This window comes from Pimephales promelas, chromosome 23, assembly GCF_988280905.1.
Source record: "Pimephales promelas chromosome 23, fPimPro1.hap1.1, whole genome shotgun sequence".
NCBI lineage: Eukaryota > Metazoa > Chordata > Actinopteri > Cypriniformes > Leuciscidae > Pimephales > Pimephales promelas.
Window position 1 is genome coordinate 5,189,127 of NC_142791.1, and position 20,272 is coordinate 5,209,398.

Consider the following 20,272-nt stretch of genomic DNA (forward strand, 5'->3'; position numbering starts at 1 on the left):
TTTCTCTAAAAGAAAACAATCACTTATTAATATTGCTATCACCAACCACAGATAACTTTAATTCTGCAGTTAAATACTGCAATACGCTTTCTCTAATTTGTTTCTAAAATATAAAATAAAAAACAGATGGACTTTATAGAAGAAATAGAAAGTCAAATGTATGTTAAGGCTTGCAGATAAAGACAATATTAATCTAATTTACAGTGCATTTAAGTTGGCACCTTTCCAATTGTAACTGAAGATTTACAATCACACTTGTTCTCACCAGTGTTGTTATTGTTAACCAAAACTTATAAAATGTTTTCATTAACTAATAGAAAGCTGAAATAACAGTTAAACTTACATACCTAAAATACTAATTAAATGTTGCCTTGGCGATTAACTGAAATAAAATGAAATAAAAACATAATAAAAATAATGCTAAATAGAAATATATAAACTAATAATTCAAAATAAATAAAATAAACGACAAAAGCTTAAGATAATTTTTTAAAACAAAAACTGACGATATAAAATATTTATAAATACAAAAATAGTATACAAATAATAATAATAAATATTATAATAACACATAAATAACTCTGGTTCTCATAATTATTTATTTTATTTTAGATCCAGTAGTGCAAACAATAAGTATGTACTGTAAAGTGATAGACACTCAAGTACTCAGAAAATGTCCCCGCATGTTGATTCTGATAATGGACTGCAGTCTTATGAAAAACTCATCTCAAAACCTCTCACTGTTTTTAATCAATAAAACACTTATCAACCGTCTATGGCGTCCCTCCAAGCGGATATAAATCATTCGAAGGAAAAAACCTCTCTGCCTGCATTACTCATGTGTTGTGGTAAAAACTGCCATATGACAATCTGCATCTGTCAGAAAATTGAACAGTATGTGGGAAGACTGTTTCTCACCTCTGTATTGGTGGTTCCTACAGCAGGCTCCTCCACTGCCAGCTCCATATGGCTCTTCCCTCTCAGCTGGGGACAAAAACACACACACTTTCAGAAGTCATCTACGTCTACATCTCTAGTCGACTCCAGAGGTATTTCACTTTAAGCATATGAGTAATGCCTTTGGAACATGAATGCAACATTTGATATTGATCTTATTTATATTCACTTCAATATTGATATTCAAACATTCCCACACAAACAAGTGAGCTGCTGATATTCAAAAGCATGGAGGACATTCAGATAAGCAGCAGGCTTTTAAACATTACACATTTATTCATTTTATCTGAAGTCACAGAATAAAGTTAAAATTCTGCTTGGAAATTCTGTCAACAGATAATGTATAATGTATAAGGCAGGCTGAAGAACGAGAGAAGGCCAGGCGCATCAGTCTGAAAATTCACAAACACAACCCTTATATAACATCACACTCACATACGTATGCGATCCAAGTAAATGATCAACATCCTGAAGACCATGATATGTGACTGTGACCATTTCTATTTTAAATTCAGTTCAAAATACTTTCATCTAAAAATCTTTCATCTTTTTTTAAAAAAAATATTTTTTATGTTTTTGAAAAAAATCTCATGCTCACCAAGGTTACATTTATTTGACCAAAATACAGTAAAAACATAGTGAAATATTATTACAATTTTTAAAAAGTTGTATTTTAATATATTTTAAAATTACGTAATTTATTGCTGTAATGACAAAGCTGAATTTTCATCATAATTACTCCAGCCTTCCCTGTCACATGATCCTTCAGAAATCATTTGAATATGCTGATTTATTATTAAGAAATATTTCTTATTATTACTAGTGTTAAAAAAACAATTGTGCTGCTTAATATTTTAGTGGACACTGATATTTTTTAAAGGATTCTTTGATGAACAAAGTTTAAAAGAACAGCATTTATTTATTTTTTTAAATAAATAAAGAAGAAATTTAATGCATCCTTGTGGAATATAGGATTCATTTCCTCAAAAAACTACATACAATGACGACTGACATAGATGATAGCATATAGGTTATTGTTAACAGTAGTATGTAAATGTTTTTTTGTATGCTAAGGTTTAAAGGCTCAGTGAAGATATCTAAAGATTTCAAGATGCTGCTGATGTCAAGATGATGTCCTCCTGTCCTATAAGACCGTGAGACACTGGGATCAAGACACACAGTTCACAGAGAGACAGCTTCCCCCTAGTGGCTGTATGCAACAACAAAAAAATACAGTCTAAATTTACACTGGTACAATAACACACACATCTCATCAACCTGGTAAAATACAAAGCAATAAATAAAAACACCCATCAATACATGAAAATCATGCATATTTAAAAACTGAAATTAAGTTTTGCGTTTAACTCTGCAGTTGAAAATACAAGCTTTAATCTTTCAGCTATTCAGTCCAGTATAATCTCACTTCCTTAGAAAATTAGTTTTATTAATCACACAAGTCTCTAGTATACTTGTTGTAACATTTTATCAGTAGGTGTTTGATTGACACATTTGATGCTTTTGTGAGTGCTGATGCGTCAGCAGACCTAAGCAGTGCTGCGGAATTCACCAGCGTCTGAGAAGACAAAGCCTGCATGCAGCTCTGGAGCCATTTGTATTCTTCGGATATCTACAACTTCATTTATTGCCTTTAATTATTCTGTCACAAGCCTTTCCACTCACCCTCAAAGGCCTCAAAGGGTGCTTTTCAAGCCATTTCGAAAGAAAATTAAAGGTCTATATTTTCCCCAAGAGCAGAATCAGGATTAACTGGAAAGCAGAATTTTAATCCCCAGAAACATATAAGTCTTCTGCAGTTTCAGAAGAGATCTAAAAAAATGTCTTGATTTGTCAAGATGCAAAAATCCACAAAAAAATATAAATATAAAAATTTCTCTTCAAATACTTACAAGAACAAATTTACATGTTACATTTTTTTGTCAAACTTACATGACATGGATTGTTTTATTAGACTCAAGCACATGGAGTATGTCATTTTAAGATATGAAACTTGCAGGATGATTTAATGTCCTGACTGACCTCTATATTTTTACTCAAACTGTTTCATTTAGGGCTACATTGTGTTTCCAAAACAGCAAATTAAGGTCTGTTTCACACTGAATGCATAAATCAGTGATTTTTTAAAGCGTGAAGATGTCACACCCTCTGGAGGTGCGTGAGCCAATGCGAAGCCGTCCCTTTGGAGGGAGTTTTTACGACACATTGTCTTCTATCAGGGCATTTGAATGTTTAATTTCATTGGGTGTTTACGAAAAGAATCAACAATATTCTTATAATACTAATGCGTCAAAGTTAGCAAAATTAAATGTAAATTAACAAATGGGGGGAAAAGATTGGAGTTTATAGAGACTAACACATATGATTTGGGGTTAACCATAGTATGCAAGTCATGTCTCAGATCAGAATGTTTTAGAAGAGAGAATGAACATATAAGCCAAACCATAGAAAAGGAAAATTATGAGATGGAAAATTAGATACATGTCAATAGATTTATCACATGGTTATATATACACTCATCTAAAGGATTATTAGGAACACCATACTAATACTAATACCCCCTTTCGCCTCCAGAACTGCCTTAACTCTACGTGGCATTTATTTCAACAAGGTGCTGAAAGTATTCTTTAGAAATGTTGGCCATTATTGATAGGATAGCATGCAGTTGATGGAGATTTGTGAGATGCACATCCAGGCCACTAAGCTCCCGTTCCACCACATCTCAAAGATGCTCTATTGGGTTGAGATCTGGTGACTGTGGGGGCCATTTTAGTACAGTGAACTCATTGTCATGTTCAAGAAAGCAATTTGAAATGATTCGAGCTTTGTGATATGGTGCATTATCTTGGTGGAAGTAGCCATCAGAGGATGCGTACATGGTGGCTATGAAGAGATGGACATGGTCAGAAACAATGCTCAGGTAGGCCGTAGCATTTAAACGATGCCAAATTGGTAGTAAGGGGCCTAAAGTGTGCCAAGAAAACATCCCCCACACCATTACACCACCACCACCAGCCTGCACAGTGGTAACAAGGCATGATGGATCCATGTTCTCATTCTGTTTACACCAAATTCTGACTCTACCATTTGAATGTCTCAACAGAAATCGAGACTCATCAGACCAGGCAACATTTTTCCAGTCTTCAACTGTCCAATTTTGGTGAGCTCTTGCAAATTGTAAAATAAAACCTTCCCCAAGAGGACTGTCCTCTCTTCAACTGGACAACACAACAAGCGATAGACTTCAGAAAGATCCAAAATAAACTATCAAATAATTTTTCTGCCAGCTCATGCCAAAATAGCCTGTGTTCTGGGGCAGCACGATGCGTGGCTTCTGAAAACGCTATCCATTACTTTACTAATCCACGAGAAATTCAGTATATTGCATGTATTATGTGAATTTTCCACGGATGAGCAAAGTAATGGATGGCATATTTGTTGGGAAAATATACATTACTTCAAAATAACTCTATTTTAATATATTTTAAATTGTAATTTATTCCTGTGATGGCAAAGCTCATATAATACTACAGTAGCTGTGATCTATTCTGCATGTGTTTGAAGTAAAGCCAGTTAACTAGGTCTACGCGCATGATTCTTTATTTGTCTCACCTCTGGCGGTGTGGAAGCTGGCTGCGGACCCTCGGTGGGTAATGTCGAACTGGTGGCAGTGTGTTCCCACTGCTTAGCCATGTGATTCACCTCCACCAACTTCTGCTCACAGCTCTTCTGAGAGTTCAGCAGGGTCACTTCATAAAACTCCTGGATATCTACATTGAGAGAGAGAGAAAGATAAACACTATAAATGTTTTGTTTTTTTTAATCCCTACTCGAACTCGGTTGTAGTTTCCGAACCACGCTTTGCCTAAATGGGCTTGTGGATTAAAAACCAACATAATCTCTAGCTGGTAGCAGATCAAATTAAATACAGGAAATTTATTAGATTGATTTGTTGGCATATAAATGAATCTAGCACGGTTTGAAGAAAAGAAGGTTGAGAGAGGGAGAGAGAAACGAGGTGAACACATGCTTGTTTAGTCAGGGAGGAAAAAAGCTGGATATTTGAGAGGCAGCCATGGTACAGATTAATTTGTGTTTCTGGGTCAAAAAGTGAGATTAGACACACATTTCTAGCTAGCTTAGCCAAACCAAATCAAAGTCAAATCAAAATGAGAAAATATGAAGGGCTTTCCAATAATTGCCATGACTGTTCAATACAGAATACGTGTGGGAACATTGTAATGCTGTCACAGGTTGGCTGTGTAGGTTTTTCGCCGTCCACAATTCCCTGAAAAAGTGTGAAAAGATTCAGGGAATCCAGATCAATCTCAGTTCGTGTAGAGCAAGGCAGGAGACGATCAAACAAAACAATCTTCACAAATATGTCTAAGGAAGATGCATTTTTGCATTTTTTTGCCCAGCCATATTTATTTGAACTGCGTCTTACGTCCTCAGCGTCACTGGAGCGGATTGACAACAGTACCGGAAGACGATACAATGCTGAATAAAGTCATAGTTTTTGTTATTTTTGGACAAAAATGTATTTCCAATGCTTCAAAACATCTTAAATAACCCACTGATGTAACATGGACTACTTTGGTGATGTCTTTATTTCCTTTCTGGACTGGACAGTACACCGTGTATTAGGGCTGCGAATCTTTGGGTAGACAGCGAATCGATTCGATTCACGATTCATAGGTTTGATTCGATTCGATTCATGAGCGATTTGTGCAAATTCAGAACGATTCGATTCGATTCACATCCAAATTCGATGCGATTCGATTAATTCGATTCGATTCTTAATTTTTTATATGCATTATAGTATTATTTCAATGCTTCACCCAATGGGTCTTTGTCTGGGTTTAAATTAGCCTACACAGCGGCCTTCGGGGGTCAGATAGTGGGGATTTTGTCCATTGTTAATGTTAGCTCATGTTTGTTTTTAATTTTAATGAATATATTATTATTAAAAAAAATTCAATGGCCTACAAATTAGCATTTGCAAGTAGCAAATATTTTGAAAAAGGCTTTTAAAGTATTGCATTAAATGACTACATGCACAAATTAATGGAGACGTTTTCATTAGTTTCATTTTGCGTCCTCTCAGTGCACTCGTTATCATCTTTTCACTGGATTTTGCTCGCGCTCGGTCCCATTATAGCTCTCATGCTTTCATAACGTTAACTACAGATTTTTGAGCAGTCCATGTTTGAGCTCGATCTCCAGCTGAGCTCTCTGTCGAGAAAGCAATAGTTTTGAGGCAAACCGCTCAAGCCATTGATAAAGCTGCCATGCCATTGCGTGGGCACTATGAAATAAAACACTTTTATTCATTTATTACATGGACTCTCCTTACACGCAAGGTGGTCTCTCGCTCGCTTTCCCTCTCTGCCGACTCCGAGTGCGTGCAGCCGTGTGTGAACGCGCGATACGCGGTTTGGAGCACAACCTCTGTCTCGTATGCACGCTCGCTCTAGATTCCGGGAGATTTAAACTAATTTGCGGTAATACAAGCTGATCACGACATGAGTAGCTCAACAGGTAGAAAGATAAACTCATCTTTCAGGCATTTGACCGACCGGGCTTCAGCGTGAGAAATCAGGGGTGTGTGAGCGCCTGAAACCAATCAAATGCGGATGTCGTATGACGGCCAATGCGTGAGGCAGCTTGTACCAGGAACACTTTAAGGTTGTGTTTATATATTTTAAACCACTGAATCGCTATAAAATCGTGATTAATTCGATTCTTAGCCTTTTAAATCGATTATTCACGTAAATAAACGATTCAAAATACATGTTTCAGGATCGATGCATAATGCATCGCCAGGATTTATAATCGATGCATCGAGAAAACGAGTGAATCGTTACACCCCTACCTGTATAGGCCTACTTTTTTTTACATAATTCTCATGTGTATATATATATATATATATATACACTAATTATTATTATTATTTTATTAATATTTGTATTATTATTATTAATAATAATTTATAATAAATACATATACAATAAATGTTTTCATTTAGATACTCTGTTGTACTCCCATTTCTATGTCCACCAATTTTGAGAAGACAAAGGTAATTCTATTAAGTGATACTAAACGAGGTCAGAGGTTCTTTGAGCTGTATTACTATTATTGTGGGTCAACTCTCTTCCACCCTGCCTCAAGAGACACTAAACAGAGACGTCAGAGATATCCAAATATTTAAACTAGAGTGCAAACACTTGGGACCACCTGGAGAGCTCTGCTCGTTCAGCCTGGACAACACAGATTTAAAAGCGACAGTTACATTAAGCCACAATGCATGGTGGGTAAAAGTCAGCAGCTCTGCGGTGAATCCAGCCACCATATGCTGTACTAAATGTTACAGATCCTGCCTTGGAATGAACTAAGCTCCTGCTTTGAGAGAGAGGAGATAAAAAAAAGAACATTCTGTGTGTTTGGAGTGCTTTTATGGAATATGAAATGTACTCAGTAGCAGATTACATTTTGACAATATATAGAAAGCATCCCACATAAAAAATACAGGAAAAATAAAATCTCACAAGCAGATTTTTTTTCAGATATGACAAGAAATATTACAAACCTGGAGAGACTAAAAACCTATATTGAAAACACATATGTGGGTAGTTTACATGACATTTGTAAAAGAAACTACAGTGTCCAGCTATGTGACAAACTATATATAATTTAAAACTGATAACATTTTCTAATTCCTGTATTTCTATACCTGCAGTTTAAATGATGTATTCTTTGAGAGAACACATCAATTATTTGTACTTTAAAACATGCATTTGTCACAGCACTGCAAGTGATCTGCAAAAAAATCAAACTGAAAATAAATGGTTTGCTTACCATTTCACAGACAACAAATATAGTTTTAGTGGTAAAAACATCCAATCAGCAACTCTACTCCATAACAGAGAGTCTTCATTGGTCAACAGAACCACATGAGTCCTTCGCATGTGATAATGCATGCAAAGCTGCTCCGGAGACAATATAACGTTGCCAAAGCTGTAGCACAAAACAGGAATTTTCCACCTAACAAAAGAAGCATCTTTCAAACAGAAGCTTGCAGTCTATTCCATCTTAAAGAAAGAAAATGCATTCACATGTAAATAAAACTTAATAAAAAGACTCCATTTGTTATTCCTCCTACAGATGCCCGCCTGGCCCAGCATTTCAGAGCGAGTTAAGTTCAACACATATCAATCACACTGTTTATTCAAGCATTTGAGTTGGTGCAAAGCCACAAACACCAAAAAGATTACTTAAAATGTGATTTAGTTACTTTTGCCTCTAAAGTGGAAGCACAAATTGAAAGTGAGACCAAAGACTTACATTTATGCAAATCCCGCCTTCTCAAAGAGACAAGGGTGACACAATTTGAGAAACTGATAAAATACAGAAATATGAATACTATTCTAGATCAAACTGTTAAAATAACTCGCATCGATAACATGCAGATAAAAAAATGTTTAAAAGCAACAGTGATTTCTAATAAACTTACAGAGAGGTAAAAGTCCCCTGTTCTCCATGGACATGTTGCGCAAAATGTCATCAGTGAAACAGCGAGAAGTATTGTGTGTGTGTGTGTGTGTGTGTGTAATGCCAGATGCCTGATCTAACAGCATGTTAGCAGACAGCTTAATCCTTGCACAGGCCTCCTGTTCTCTACAATTCAGATAATGACCTTACACCCTCACACACAAACAGAGAGAATACAGCTGATCATTATTTCTGACGCTTTGTGATTCGGTGGATTTTAAAGCTGTTTAGTGCACTCAAACATGCCCCTAGTTCACCTCAGAGAGCCCAACAGTGGCAGTTTCTACTTATGCATAAAGCCGAGCAGGTGCGGTCTGATGATGATGTGGTGTCTCTGTGTGTTTGGCTGTAGGCTGGACCGGGGCAGCTGGGAGACTGGGACAGTTCAGCTCAGGGCACAGAGCTGAGCCCTTGAGGACAGAACCCCTGATTTGTGATCAGTGAAATCATCAGCATGAGCAAAGATCTCCAAAACCACCAAGAACATCGGATCAAAGTATTTTAAAGAATCTCAAAAAAACTATTTTAAAGATCTCAAACATTATACACGCTACCGTTAAAAAGTTTGGGGTCAGCAATATTTTTATTTTTTTCAAAGTAATATACTTTGCCCCTTTTATGCTTTTAAGAAACTTTAGATAGCTGTTTGTGAATGTAAACACAGCAAAGTTTTAAAACCAACAGCATCATTACGGTTCGTGTCGCTGTGTATTAAGTGCAGAGGAAGTCTCCAGAGCTGTAATATAGATATGGCAAGGCGTTAGGCCAATGACAACAAACTGGGCCGTTAAATTATGCACGTCCGGTTCAGGTAAGAAATGATTCGGGTTGGGTACAGATTTTAGGACCCAAAAACTCTAGTTAAGAGAGACAAAATCTTGGAACAAATCGTTCTCTTTCATAGGTTCACTCAACGCTGCGTAGCTTAAGACGCAGTGGGTATGCCAATTGTCTGAATACAATCACGCCAATTTATTGTCCTGAGGACAATACAGTCACAGGAATGAATGATATTTAAATATGTGAAAAGAAAAATGACAATTTTGAAATGTAGTAATATTTCACAATATTTAAATTTACTGTAAAATGTATCGAATGCAGTCTATGGAAGGATTAAAGACTTCCATTAAAAGTTCAAATAAATTAAACATTTTAAATCTTACCCATTCCAATCTTTTGAATGCTAGATATTGGGATCAACGTTAGGAATTCAGGCAAAAAGAGTGGTGTATTTTGGCAGGTGGCTATTAAAAAAATCATATTGGTACAAAGCTGTTAAATAAAGGGCTTGTCGTCTGCTAATCGTGTATTGTGAATCTGTTCTGAAGGAGTCTTGACAGCACACTGCTTTCCTTTAAAACATAATTATTTCATGGTGGATGGCATTCAGTTCAAATCTTGTCTAGAAAAATGATTAACTCCCTTTCACTGCTGACAGCACAAGAAAGAAAATGGACTGAAAATTTGCCGTTTGAAAATATTAGCTATTCAACATGACATAATTATCTAACTCTTGACTTTACTATGAGCATTTTGGACACTTTATGCAATAGTGAAGATTTTAGAACTACAAAAAAAGTCTGCAGTCAATTAGTCAGCTCAATCAATTAATAAATCATGTGTTCACTCAATGCAAACACTAAGAGGCTCTAAGAAAGCTTCCCATTCATGGTGGACATAGTTGGCATGTTGAATGAGGTCAGTTGTTGCATAAGCAAAAGTTTGTGCACCTGGTGCTTACTTGTTGCCAATTGCAGCCTAAACATTTTACACATGGTTGACAACAGTACAGGACTGAAAACAACTCCTTTTACCAAAACACAGATAGTGTCAGCCTCAGAAAGCACACCTACAAACCACAGTTGGGTCAGTAATCATCTGTGCATAAAGCACACATAACTGGAAAGCTAAACTGGAATGTTCCCTCATTCTAGTAAACTCAAATCTGTTAGGCTGATTGAAAAGACAAATACATTTAAAAAAGACAAATACATTTAAAAAGTTTTCTTTGAGTAAAACTGAATATCCACATGTACTACTGTTAAAATGTTTGTATTTATTTGTCTATTTTGTTTGCAATTAGTTCCTTTGCTCTTATTGTATTGCTGACTGTTTACTTGTGTTATGTTATTATTTTGAGGACCTCTTTCTTACATTAGTAAACCTAGCATGTTATTGCTGAAGGCTCGATAATTATGAAATATCACTGATATTTAAATTTATTTATATAATGAAATAAGGCTCTGATCATATCGCCCACCAATAATCGTGATTTCAAAATTGACAAAAAATAATCGTGATAGTGATTTTTTCCATATTTGAACAGCCCTACTCATATTTATAAAACCAGGGTTTATAGAAAACTGGGGTTCACAACCCCCTGATTGGTTCGTTAAGGAACTGCAGGATAAAAAAAGGAACGTAGTTGTACAACATGTTGTTATTAGCTAAGTAAATATTTTAGGTCAAACGGGTTTGACTAACAAAAAAATATTTAGTATACCTAGATTTAAGTTATTTAAAAAGTGTTGATCGCCAAAGAAGCACAACACTTTAAAAATTACTAATAGTCTCAATATTGCAAAGAAGATATTCAACATTGGTTGTAATTGCAGAATGTGATGGACCTGATTAGCTGTTCAGAGTGTATCCATATTCAGTAAAGCTATGGGTTTAGTTAGGTATTATCAGGTATCCGATACCACAAGGAAATATCTTATCTGCTTGGTTTCCAAGGCAACCACAAAGATTCATCTCTGTAATCATATCGGTCTATGCATGAACTGAGTTTCTTTCCAACACAGACCAACCCACAGAATCACAGAGAAAAGTATGCGCGCACACATGCTCATTCACACGCTGCAGATCGGCAGCTGTTCCACTCTTATGTAATGGATGGATGGTGTGGGCTCAGGGCTGTAATCTCACTCCTCTCTAGAGAGTGATTATTTTTGCTCCGTTTGCTACCCACCACTGCATCACACACACACACACCTCCTTATCTCCTGATGCAGACTCCCGCCTCTGTGATTCTACATGATTCATAAAATCACTTTCCTTTCTGAAAATGGCCTTTGCAATGAAATGTGTTACAATTGACACATAGAGCTGTTGTAAACATGAGTATCCTGGGTGGCAATTTATGTTAAATTATTACAATTATTACATTAGTATCCAAAAAAGTATCCACATCAAAGGGGGGAAGCCAGGATATGTTTAATGTCCACGCTGCTTCTATCTATATAAATGTGAATGGATATTCAATTCTAATGTTTGGGTGAGCTATTCCTTTACGTTTAGGTACAGTACCACTAACGATCTATGGAAAATGAAGATCATTCCCTAGCAATGGTTTAGTGAGCTGAGAAGAAATCTCAGGATCTCTACAAATCAGATGGCTCATATTTATCATTAGCATCTCACGTTTAGAAAACTGAAAATGTTTCTGTTCCAAAACACCAGTAAATCACTCCCACTCTTTACTCTAAATACTGATGTGATAAGACAGCTTGCCTCTTGGTCCTGGCATGCTGCCTCTGTTGGCTCTGATAATTCTGCATTTCTATTCACCAACAAACTGATGAAATAATCTGACAAGCTGTAGCTGAGATCTGTCCAGTGTTACGGCCTGTTCACACCAAGGACGATAACTAGAGCGATACATATTAAGTTCTAAAAATCAATATAAAAGAATAGTCCACACCTTAACTGTAGCGATAACAGCAGTTACTTGCAGAATTTTGTTTTTCTTGCTGGTAAATGATAAAATAGAGAGCCATGCAGTCAGAATCAAGCATTTAAAGTGACAGAGGACAAAACTGCACTGTGTGTTTAAGATAAAATAGAGTGCTGATGTGTAGTTATTTTCATGATTAACGTTCTTAGTGTGGGCCTTAAGATGTTCTAATGGCTTCATAACTGCTGAAGCAAGGGTTTATGCCAGTGTTGTAGTACTCGAGACTCGGACTCGTCTCGGACTCGGTCTCGAGACCATATTTTAATGGTCTTGGTCTTGTCATGGACTCGTGTCCATTTGGACTCGGAATTGACTCGTACTCGAACATTTTTTTTTTAGGACTCGGACTTATTCCCGAGTCCACTCGAGTTTAATAAAAAATATTTTTCATGATTATTAATGTATGTGAATAAAATATTTCTTTAAATTGATTGACACGCCCAGTGATTGGTGATTTTCTAGTGCGCAACTGCGCATGACAAATTGTAATAAAATTACTTTTAACACCACCTACTGTGTGGCCTTTTTACCCTAAACTGATCATATTTTTTAAACTCTAAGTAAATTCAGTATAAAAAAAAGGATTTCTCTAAGTAAATAAAAGTAAATTAGGTAATCAACCCTCTCTGGTCTCGGACTCGACTCGGACTCGACCGTCTCTGGACTCGGCCTTGACTCGGACTCGACTCTCTCTGGTCTCGGTGTCGACTCGGACTCGAGTGAGGTGGTCTCGACTACAACACTGGTTTATGCCATGCAAAACATGTTCAGTTGTGACAAGGAATAGCTGGGTTTCAGTCACGTGATTATGACGTGCGAAATTCAGATGGAAGGCAGGGAGTGAAGAGCGCAATGGACGAGATGGAGGAAAGTCCGTACTGTACTACTTTACATGCTTTTACAAGAGAAAGATGTAAACATATGTTAGACGTGATCCTTACGTTATAAAGAGGAGCGATTTTTCAACTGAATTGAAATATTTTCCTGCCATCGAGGTGGTAGATATCAGCAACTACCTCGTCTTACAGACATACTTTGACTTTGCAAAGTTACAAAACAGTCACTTAAGTTGTATTAACTGACCTTTGACGAAGTGATCACTAACGTTACACACAAAGGCATTTTCCCATTCGGTTTTCCAGAGTTGTTGCATTTTCCCCTCTTATGGACAACAACTTTTGGTACACGATAAAAACTCCTTGTGGTTTGACCGATTTAAGTAACCATAAATGACTCAAAACACAGGCATTTTGAGTTTGTTATAGCGCTTTCTAAATACAGCAAATCACTTCCTGCCCTCCATTTGTATTTCACGTCATGGCAATGCAGTGGCGTGACGTCATATGAAAACAAGCTATTATACAAGATGGATGCAAATCTTTTTATGCACTTACTGATAAATCTAAAATGTAGAGAAAGTTTTACCCTCCCTCACTGTGAAAATCCTGGAACAACAAATCTGGAAATGGAGCATGACAAAAGCTTCATAACAGCTGATGGAACACCATCAGATACAATATACTACCATAAGCAGTTATGGATATTCTTAACTGGTCTCATTTTCTGTAGCGCTGCCTGGTGCTCTGCTAAATTTAGCTAAATTTATGCTGAATTACATCACTACCTTTACTCATTCGTCATCTGGAAACAAGTTGTTCTGTTTGAGGAACTGCAGACTGAACACTGTGACACCTTTCTGCTGAAGGTCTGCGTTACCATGGACACAAGCAGAGACTGCACATGTCTCATGCTATTTATCTCAAAAGACTACGACAGGTGTACATCTGACTTACAGAGTAGTCTTACACTTCCTGTCCTTTATAATTACATCCTAAACCAACACTTGTTTAAAAGGGCCATTTCAAAGTCAAGGAGAAAAGTTTTAGTAAAATACACATGATCATTCCTTTAAACACACTCACCAATTGATATCAGAAAGCATTGTGTTTGAAAGTTCCTTCAATTATTCATCACAAAGAAGTGGATTCATAATAGACATGATGAGCCGGATACTGATAAGTGGCTTGTTGGCTTTTAAAACTACATTAATGTTTTACAAAAATGACAGTATGGAATATATGTATTCAGATGGCATGCAATCTCCTTAAATATGAATATGTGACTCATATATGTATTCTCTGACCAGACAGAACTAAAGCACTCCCTCTGCTGGAAACACAGAGTTAGTATAACAGATTGAGAATGCCTTATTCTTTTGCAATAAATGCCTGTATTTGCATATAATTTGACCAGTTAATTGTCATTTAAAGCATTAGAAAGGACACTGTAAATACTATACCTTTTGTTGTTGTTTATTTCAAATGCTGTCAAGTTTAGTAACAAGCTTTGTGCTTATTTTAATCTTTTGCCGTCATGTTTTATCATAAATATTCTTTTTTTTAGATACTGTTTTAAACCAGATTTTTTTGATAATTGACAATAAACAAAAATATTTTCCTATATTTTTGTTTAAAAATGTTTGTAAATACTACCAAAATTGGTCAAGAAAACAGTATTGTTGTTGTTATTAAGTAATAATTATAACTAATAAACTAATAACTGATTTAAAAATCTCAAATCTTAAATCATGACCAGTTTTGGGGGCCTGATGAATCATTTATTCTGTGAAAACACATCGATCTGAATCAAACTGGACTGCATTTTCCTAATTGTCTACGATAAACTTAGCTCACAATGATTTTTAAGAAATGCAGCCCAGTCTGATTTTTAAACAATAAATCCACAAAGTTCCACAAGATGGCAACATTATTCTCTTTAAATGAAGAGGATTGGATCCTCGCTGCCATTAGCACAGAGCAACTGAGGTGGGCTCAGCAGTTTTTATGTGGTTGAACTCTGGAGCTAAAGGCTTGGTAAGGAAAATATTCCCATAACATATGTATCTTTAGACCAGCAATTATATCTTCCAAGAAACTCATTTGTGCTTGAGGGCATCTAATGCAACTGTTTCAAAGGCAGTGCCAAGACTGGTACTCAACCAAATGGTTGAGCATGGGCATCACATTTCTGTAAACACTAGCTTATAATAAACTCAAATTATAAACAAATAAACATGTAGGTTACCTATTTATAAAAAACAAGATTTCAAGTCTTAAAAGCACTTTAATAGAATCGTTTTTTAAATGAGTAGCATAAAATAAAAAGGATTTCTGTCATTTACTCACAACTTCAAATTAATTTTTGTTTGTTCATAATCATTTTCAAAGCTTGACAGATATGGTATATACTGCCATAGCTCGTACCAAGAGCGTGGTGAGCTGAAACGTGCGTACGTCACAAAGAACCGCTAATATCCAATAGGAAAATTCAACTGCACTAGCCACCGTTGAACCTGAAGAGGGCAGCACTAAGACGTTTTTACACCATAAATTGTAGAAATAAAGCACTTTATACGCAAATGTCAAAAAAAGTTACTCAAATCAATGACTGGTATTAATAAACATCCATTCTTACAGATCATTAAAAAGAGTTGGTTTAGGGTTTAGTTACTCTTTAAAAAAAATTATAAAATCAATTTGGTTATTTACCTTCAAAATTTCAATATAAAAGTTGTATTTGTATTTGTGTAACGATACAAAAATTATATTTTTAGGGCAAGTTTCACATCCAAGAATGTCAGTTTGCAATATTTGCATGATTGGTCAAACACTTTTTTAGGAATATTCAAATTAGAGATCTAACTTAAAAAAAATAGTAAGCTCAAAAGATTTTTCAAATAGAACTGCAACATTAACATTTTAACTACGCTCAGGCACATGTTATCTAACAGCCTTGATGCATACACAACCTGTAACAAGAGGAAGACAGTAATCTCTGTAACATTAAAATGAGATTATGTGACCCACTGGTCCTGTTAGTGTTGTTATCTGGAAGAGCTTTACACCAATACCTTTAATACCGCTGTGATCTATGCTCTCATTAAAGGGGTAATGAACTGAGAAATCAAATTTTCCTTGAGCTTTTGACATCTAAGAGGCCATCATATTTAGGGATGCACCGATATGAAAATTTTGGCCGATACTGATAACCGATAATTCTTTATATTTGAAAGCCGATAACCGATATATCGGACGATAAATTTAAATTTAGAATTTTGAGAGCCTGATTACAAAAACTAGTCTCACAATTAAACCCATTTCCCAACCAAGCGCACGATTATAATGATGTTCTCATTACAGTGTTACGTAGCCGATATGACAGATTTGCGCTGCACATGTTGTACCGAAATGAAAATATATCGGCCGATACCGATATGGTGGCCGATATATTGTGCATCCCTAATCATATTATAAGAATATCCTGTAAGTTTCAAAACTGAAAACGTCCTTGTTAGTCCAACAAAAGCTTTTATTGACACCAGGCTCAGCAAACGACTCGTTTTTCAAAGTGAGGAACTATGACGACAAAAAGGATAAAACATCACCCCCGCAGAAGAAGATCAATGCCTGCTTCAACAGGCCAGTTTAGCCCCGCCCATTGATTCGCTCATTACACGCATAAATAATTAACATAGATTCCTACCTCGTGATGACAAACCTCATCGAGCTACCGAGTGAGCAATACAAAATATTGTGCAGCGCCTGTGGAAGAAGACAGTCGCTGCATAAGCTTCCTCTGGTTTCCAATAGGACTGCATGGATAAACTTTATTTTGAATAACGTTCCAGCTGATGAGGTAAAACATCCATCCGTCTGTTCGCTTCATTTCACTGAGGATTGTTTTGTAAACAAGACTGGATTTGCAGACCGATTAACATTAAAGAATGTTGCTATGCCTTCTATATTGGATCCGACAGGAATGGTGCAACACACAGACTCTGGGTCGAACATGTATGGGCGAATCATTCTGGTTAACATTGGACGTTTTCAAAACAATTTCCCCCAAGTGCATCGACGGGTGAGTAAATCTCATTATAATATGCAAAACTGTTGTCCACTCACAGCAGTGGGCGTTTACTTCCAAGAGCGTTTTTCAGGCTCAAAACTAGGGTAGAAATATAGCCTATTACTTATTCATTTTGATGTTTTTGAAAGTAAAAACCAAGCGAACATCATAAGTTGACCTCAGACAACAATATAATCAAATTTAAAAAGCCAGTTTAAGACCCCTTTAATATAACTTTAAACCTGCAAGAAAACTAGCAAACTAATTTATATAATCCCTCAAGATGATCAGTCACTTTCTTCACTCTACAAATGTGTTTCTCAACAAATGTAGTCCCAAACTGCACTATAAGCCACTGATCTCAGATCTGGGTCATACCTGACCATCACTGACGAACGAGATTACCTAACACTGACCCGTAAATCAAGCCAACAGTCTCTGACAAAAGTCCTCAACCAGAATCCTCCAATTTGAGGCTTGGCTTCCACCACCATGTGAAGCACATAAACTCACATCCACTAGGTTCAGGACCAGATGAAAGAGAGATGAGTGAGTTAATGCTACAGGAAAACCAGATTATTCTACAACAGGAAAAAAAAAAAAAAAACAACATACAATATATAAAGCTAGATTCATTTTTTGATGAGTGTTCTGGGACTCTAGAAATAGAGCAGTAGTATTGTTCTAGCCATGAAGCTTGGTCCAAATAGAGACCGATATTCGCCATCCGTCCCCTGGTATCAGGAACTCCCCTCCTGCAAGAGTAACAGATCTGATTACAGTTTAGCAGCAGGAGCAAAAAAAAAAAGCTTCTCGTGGGACGGTCTCTCTGTGAAACAGGAGTGCACCGTCATGGCTCTTCTATTAAGAGGGCAGCATCCAACCTTGTTCAGATGACAGTGACAAATAGGGCCCATTAAAAACCTCTATGGAACAAATTGGCAGACTGTGGTTGGTTTCCCGATTAGGCCGCAGCGTCTCAGTCTCTAAAGGATTCCAATGAGCAGCTGTGATGGAGAATATTAAGCCAGGAAATCTCACACTCTAAAAACAAGACTGAGCCATTCCAGAGATCTTTTGATTCAAACATTAAAATATCGAACACATACTGTCATTATTTAACACAGCCATTCCGTTTTTGGCTTCTTCAACTATTAAAAACTACTACAACTACCAAACTTACTATAAAGTGCTGTAAATCAAAGTCTCAAGAACTTTAGGGTTCCAACTTCCAAATTGGCAAAATCTAAAAGGTACATTTTAGCATTTAAAAATTGTATTTCTGTTTTTTAAAATAAAACTAAGGTGAACTAGCACATGCAAAGTTCTCAAAGGCCCGTTCACACAAAAGAATGACAACTCTATTAGCATCCACACCAGTTTACAATATAGTTCTATATATATTTATAGTTATAGTTATTGTCCATGGTGTGAAGGGGCCTTTACACATCTTTTGCCCCTTGCAAATATTTTTTAAAAGGTTAGTACTAACAAAAATGACAAATGGGTCATTAATTACTCACTCATTTCCTTCCAAAGATGTATGACAAATTCTTTATGTGGCACATAAAGGACCTTCCCCCCCCCCACATACAGTTTTGGAATGACATCAGACTAAGTAAATGATGACAAAAAAATAAATCATTGACTATTCCTTTAAAAACAGTCTGTAGTATTCCATTTAACCCTCAATCGGGTCATGGGGTCTATACGACCCCAATCAAATTTTACTTAATAAAAAAAAAGGTTCCCTTCATCTCAGTGGAATACGATTTTGTGACTTTTCATACATTATCTATCCATACACACAAAAAAACTAGGCTTGATTCGGTTGTTCAGAAGGTATGTAAAAAAAAAAAAAGTTTACACTTCTGTTCTTCGGGGACAATATGACCCCACATTGAAATGAATGGGAAATGTGAAGAAAAAAAAAAACAAAATATATTTTTTCATGTGTCAAAAAAAAAAAAAAAATCCGGCATAAATCTGAAAATTTTTACACCCAAATTAAGGCCTAGTACTAGAGCATAAATGCAATGCATCTTAAAAAAATAATATTTCATTTGCAAGCTAATGGTGTAGTTGAGGAATTGTGTGGTATCTGGATACAAAAGTACTTTATATCTCCAAAAACACAGCATTAATGAATAAATGAGTACAATTGCTCAATTGTTGGGGTCATATAAACCCCGAAGCCCATAAGTGTAAACAGGAAATGAAGACCATTTGAAGGTTAATACTTTTCACCATATTCAAGTCCATTTCCCTATGAATTTGAGCAAAAAATGTGTTTCCATATTTCATTGGGGATGGCCAAGCTAAGATACCACAACACTATGTTCAACAACCTATGCTGCCAGTGCCAGGTGTTCATTACTGTGTCAGACATGTTTCCTGGTGAATGGGAGAATAGGTTAAGAGTGTGTGTGTGTGTGTGTGTGTGTGTGTGTGTGTGTGTGTGTGTGTGTGTGTGTGTGTGTGTGTGTGTGTGTGTGTGTGTGTGTGTGTGTGTGTGTGTTTCCTGGTGAATGGGAGAATAGGTTAAGAGAGTGTGTGTGTGTGTGTGTTTCCTGGTGAATGGGAGAATAGGTTATATGGTTAAGAGGTTACATTTCTCTGGCATAATGGCACACCCTCCAGATTACATTCATGCTAATGCCATCTAAGATGATTACAGCTATTTCGGGTAGTGACCTCAATCGAGGAAATCCAATTTTTTTTTTTTTTTGGAAATCAATAGAAAGGGGACAAGTTTTACAGATCTTCACGATTTGTTTTTACATTTGTAAGTATCAAACACACAAGCTAAATATAGCAGCAAGCAGCAATCACAGCCATGCCCTTCCAAAGTTTCCATGAGTTCAAAAAGTAAAAAATATTTTGGTTTCAAAACTTCAAGACACATATGTATATAAGAACATCTGACAAATTAGTTGGTCCATTAAGAACCAGAAAAAAATAAATAAATCCCCATCCATCCCCATACAATGTCACTTCTCTGTCTTTCACTGCCCTGACAGAAACATCGGTCTCCTCGGCTGTGAACGCTCCGTGTACGCACCTGGTAAACAGCCTATAATAATAATAACAACAACAATCCGCCAT

At 36.3% G+C, this 20,272-nt stretch overlaps 1 protein-coding gene across 22 annotated transcripts in view; it reads right to left on the minus strand.

Moving 5' to 3' along the window:
• dlg2 (discs large MAGUK scaffold protein 2) overlaps window positions 1-20,272 on the minus strand; it is a 199,596-nt gene that overhangs the window by 174,213 nt on the left and 5,111 nt on the right. For all 22 annotated transcript variants that reach the window (XM_089126013.1, XM_089126023.1, XM_089126011.1 and 19 more), the window contains exons 3-4: window positions 4,588-4,745; window positions 919-984 (exon numbers count right to left, since the gene is read on the minus strand). In XM_089126013.1, the coding sequence (XP_088982139.1) occupies window positions 919-984; window positions 4,588-4,745 (224 nt within the window). The remainder of the gene's footprint in view (window positions 1-918; window positions 985-4,587; window positions 4,746-20,272) is intronic.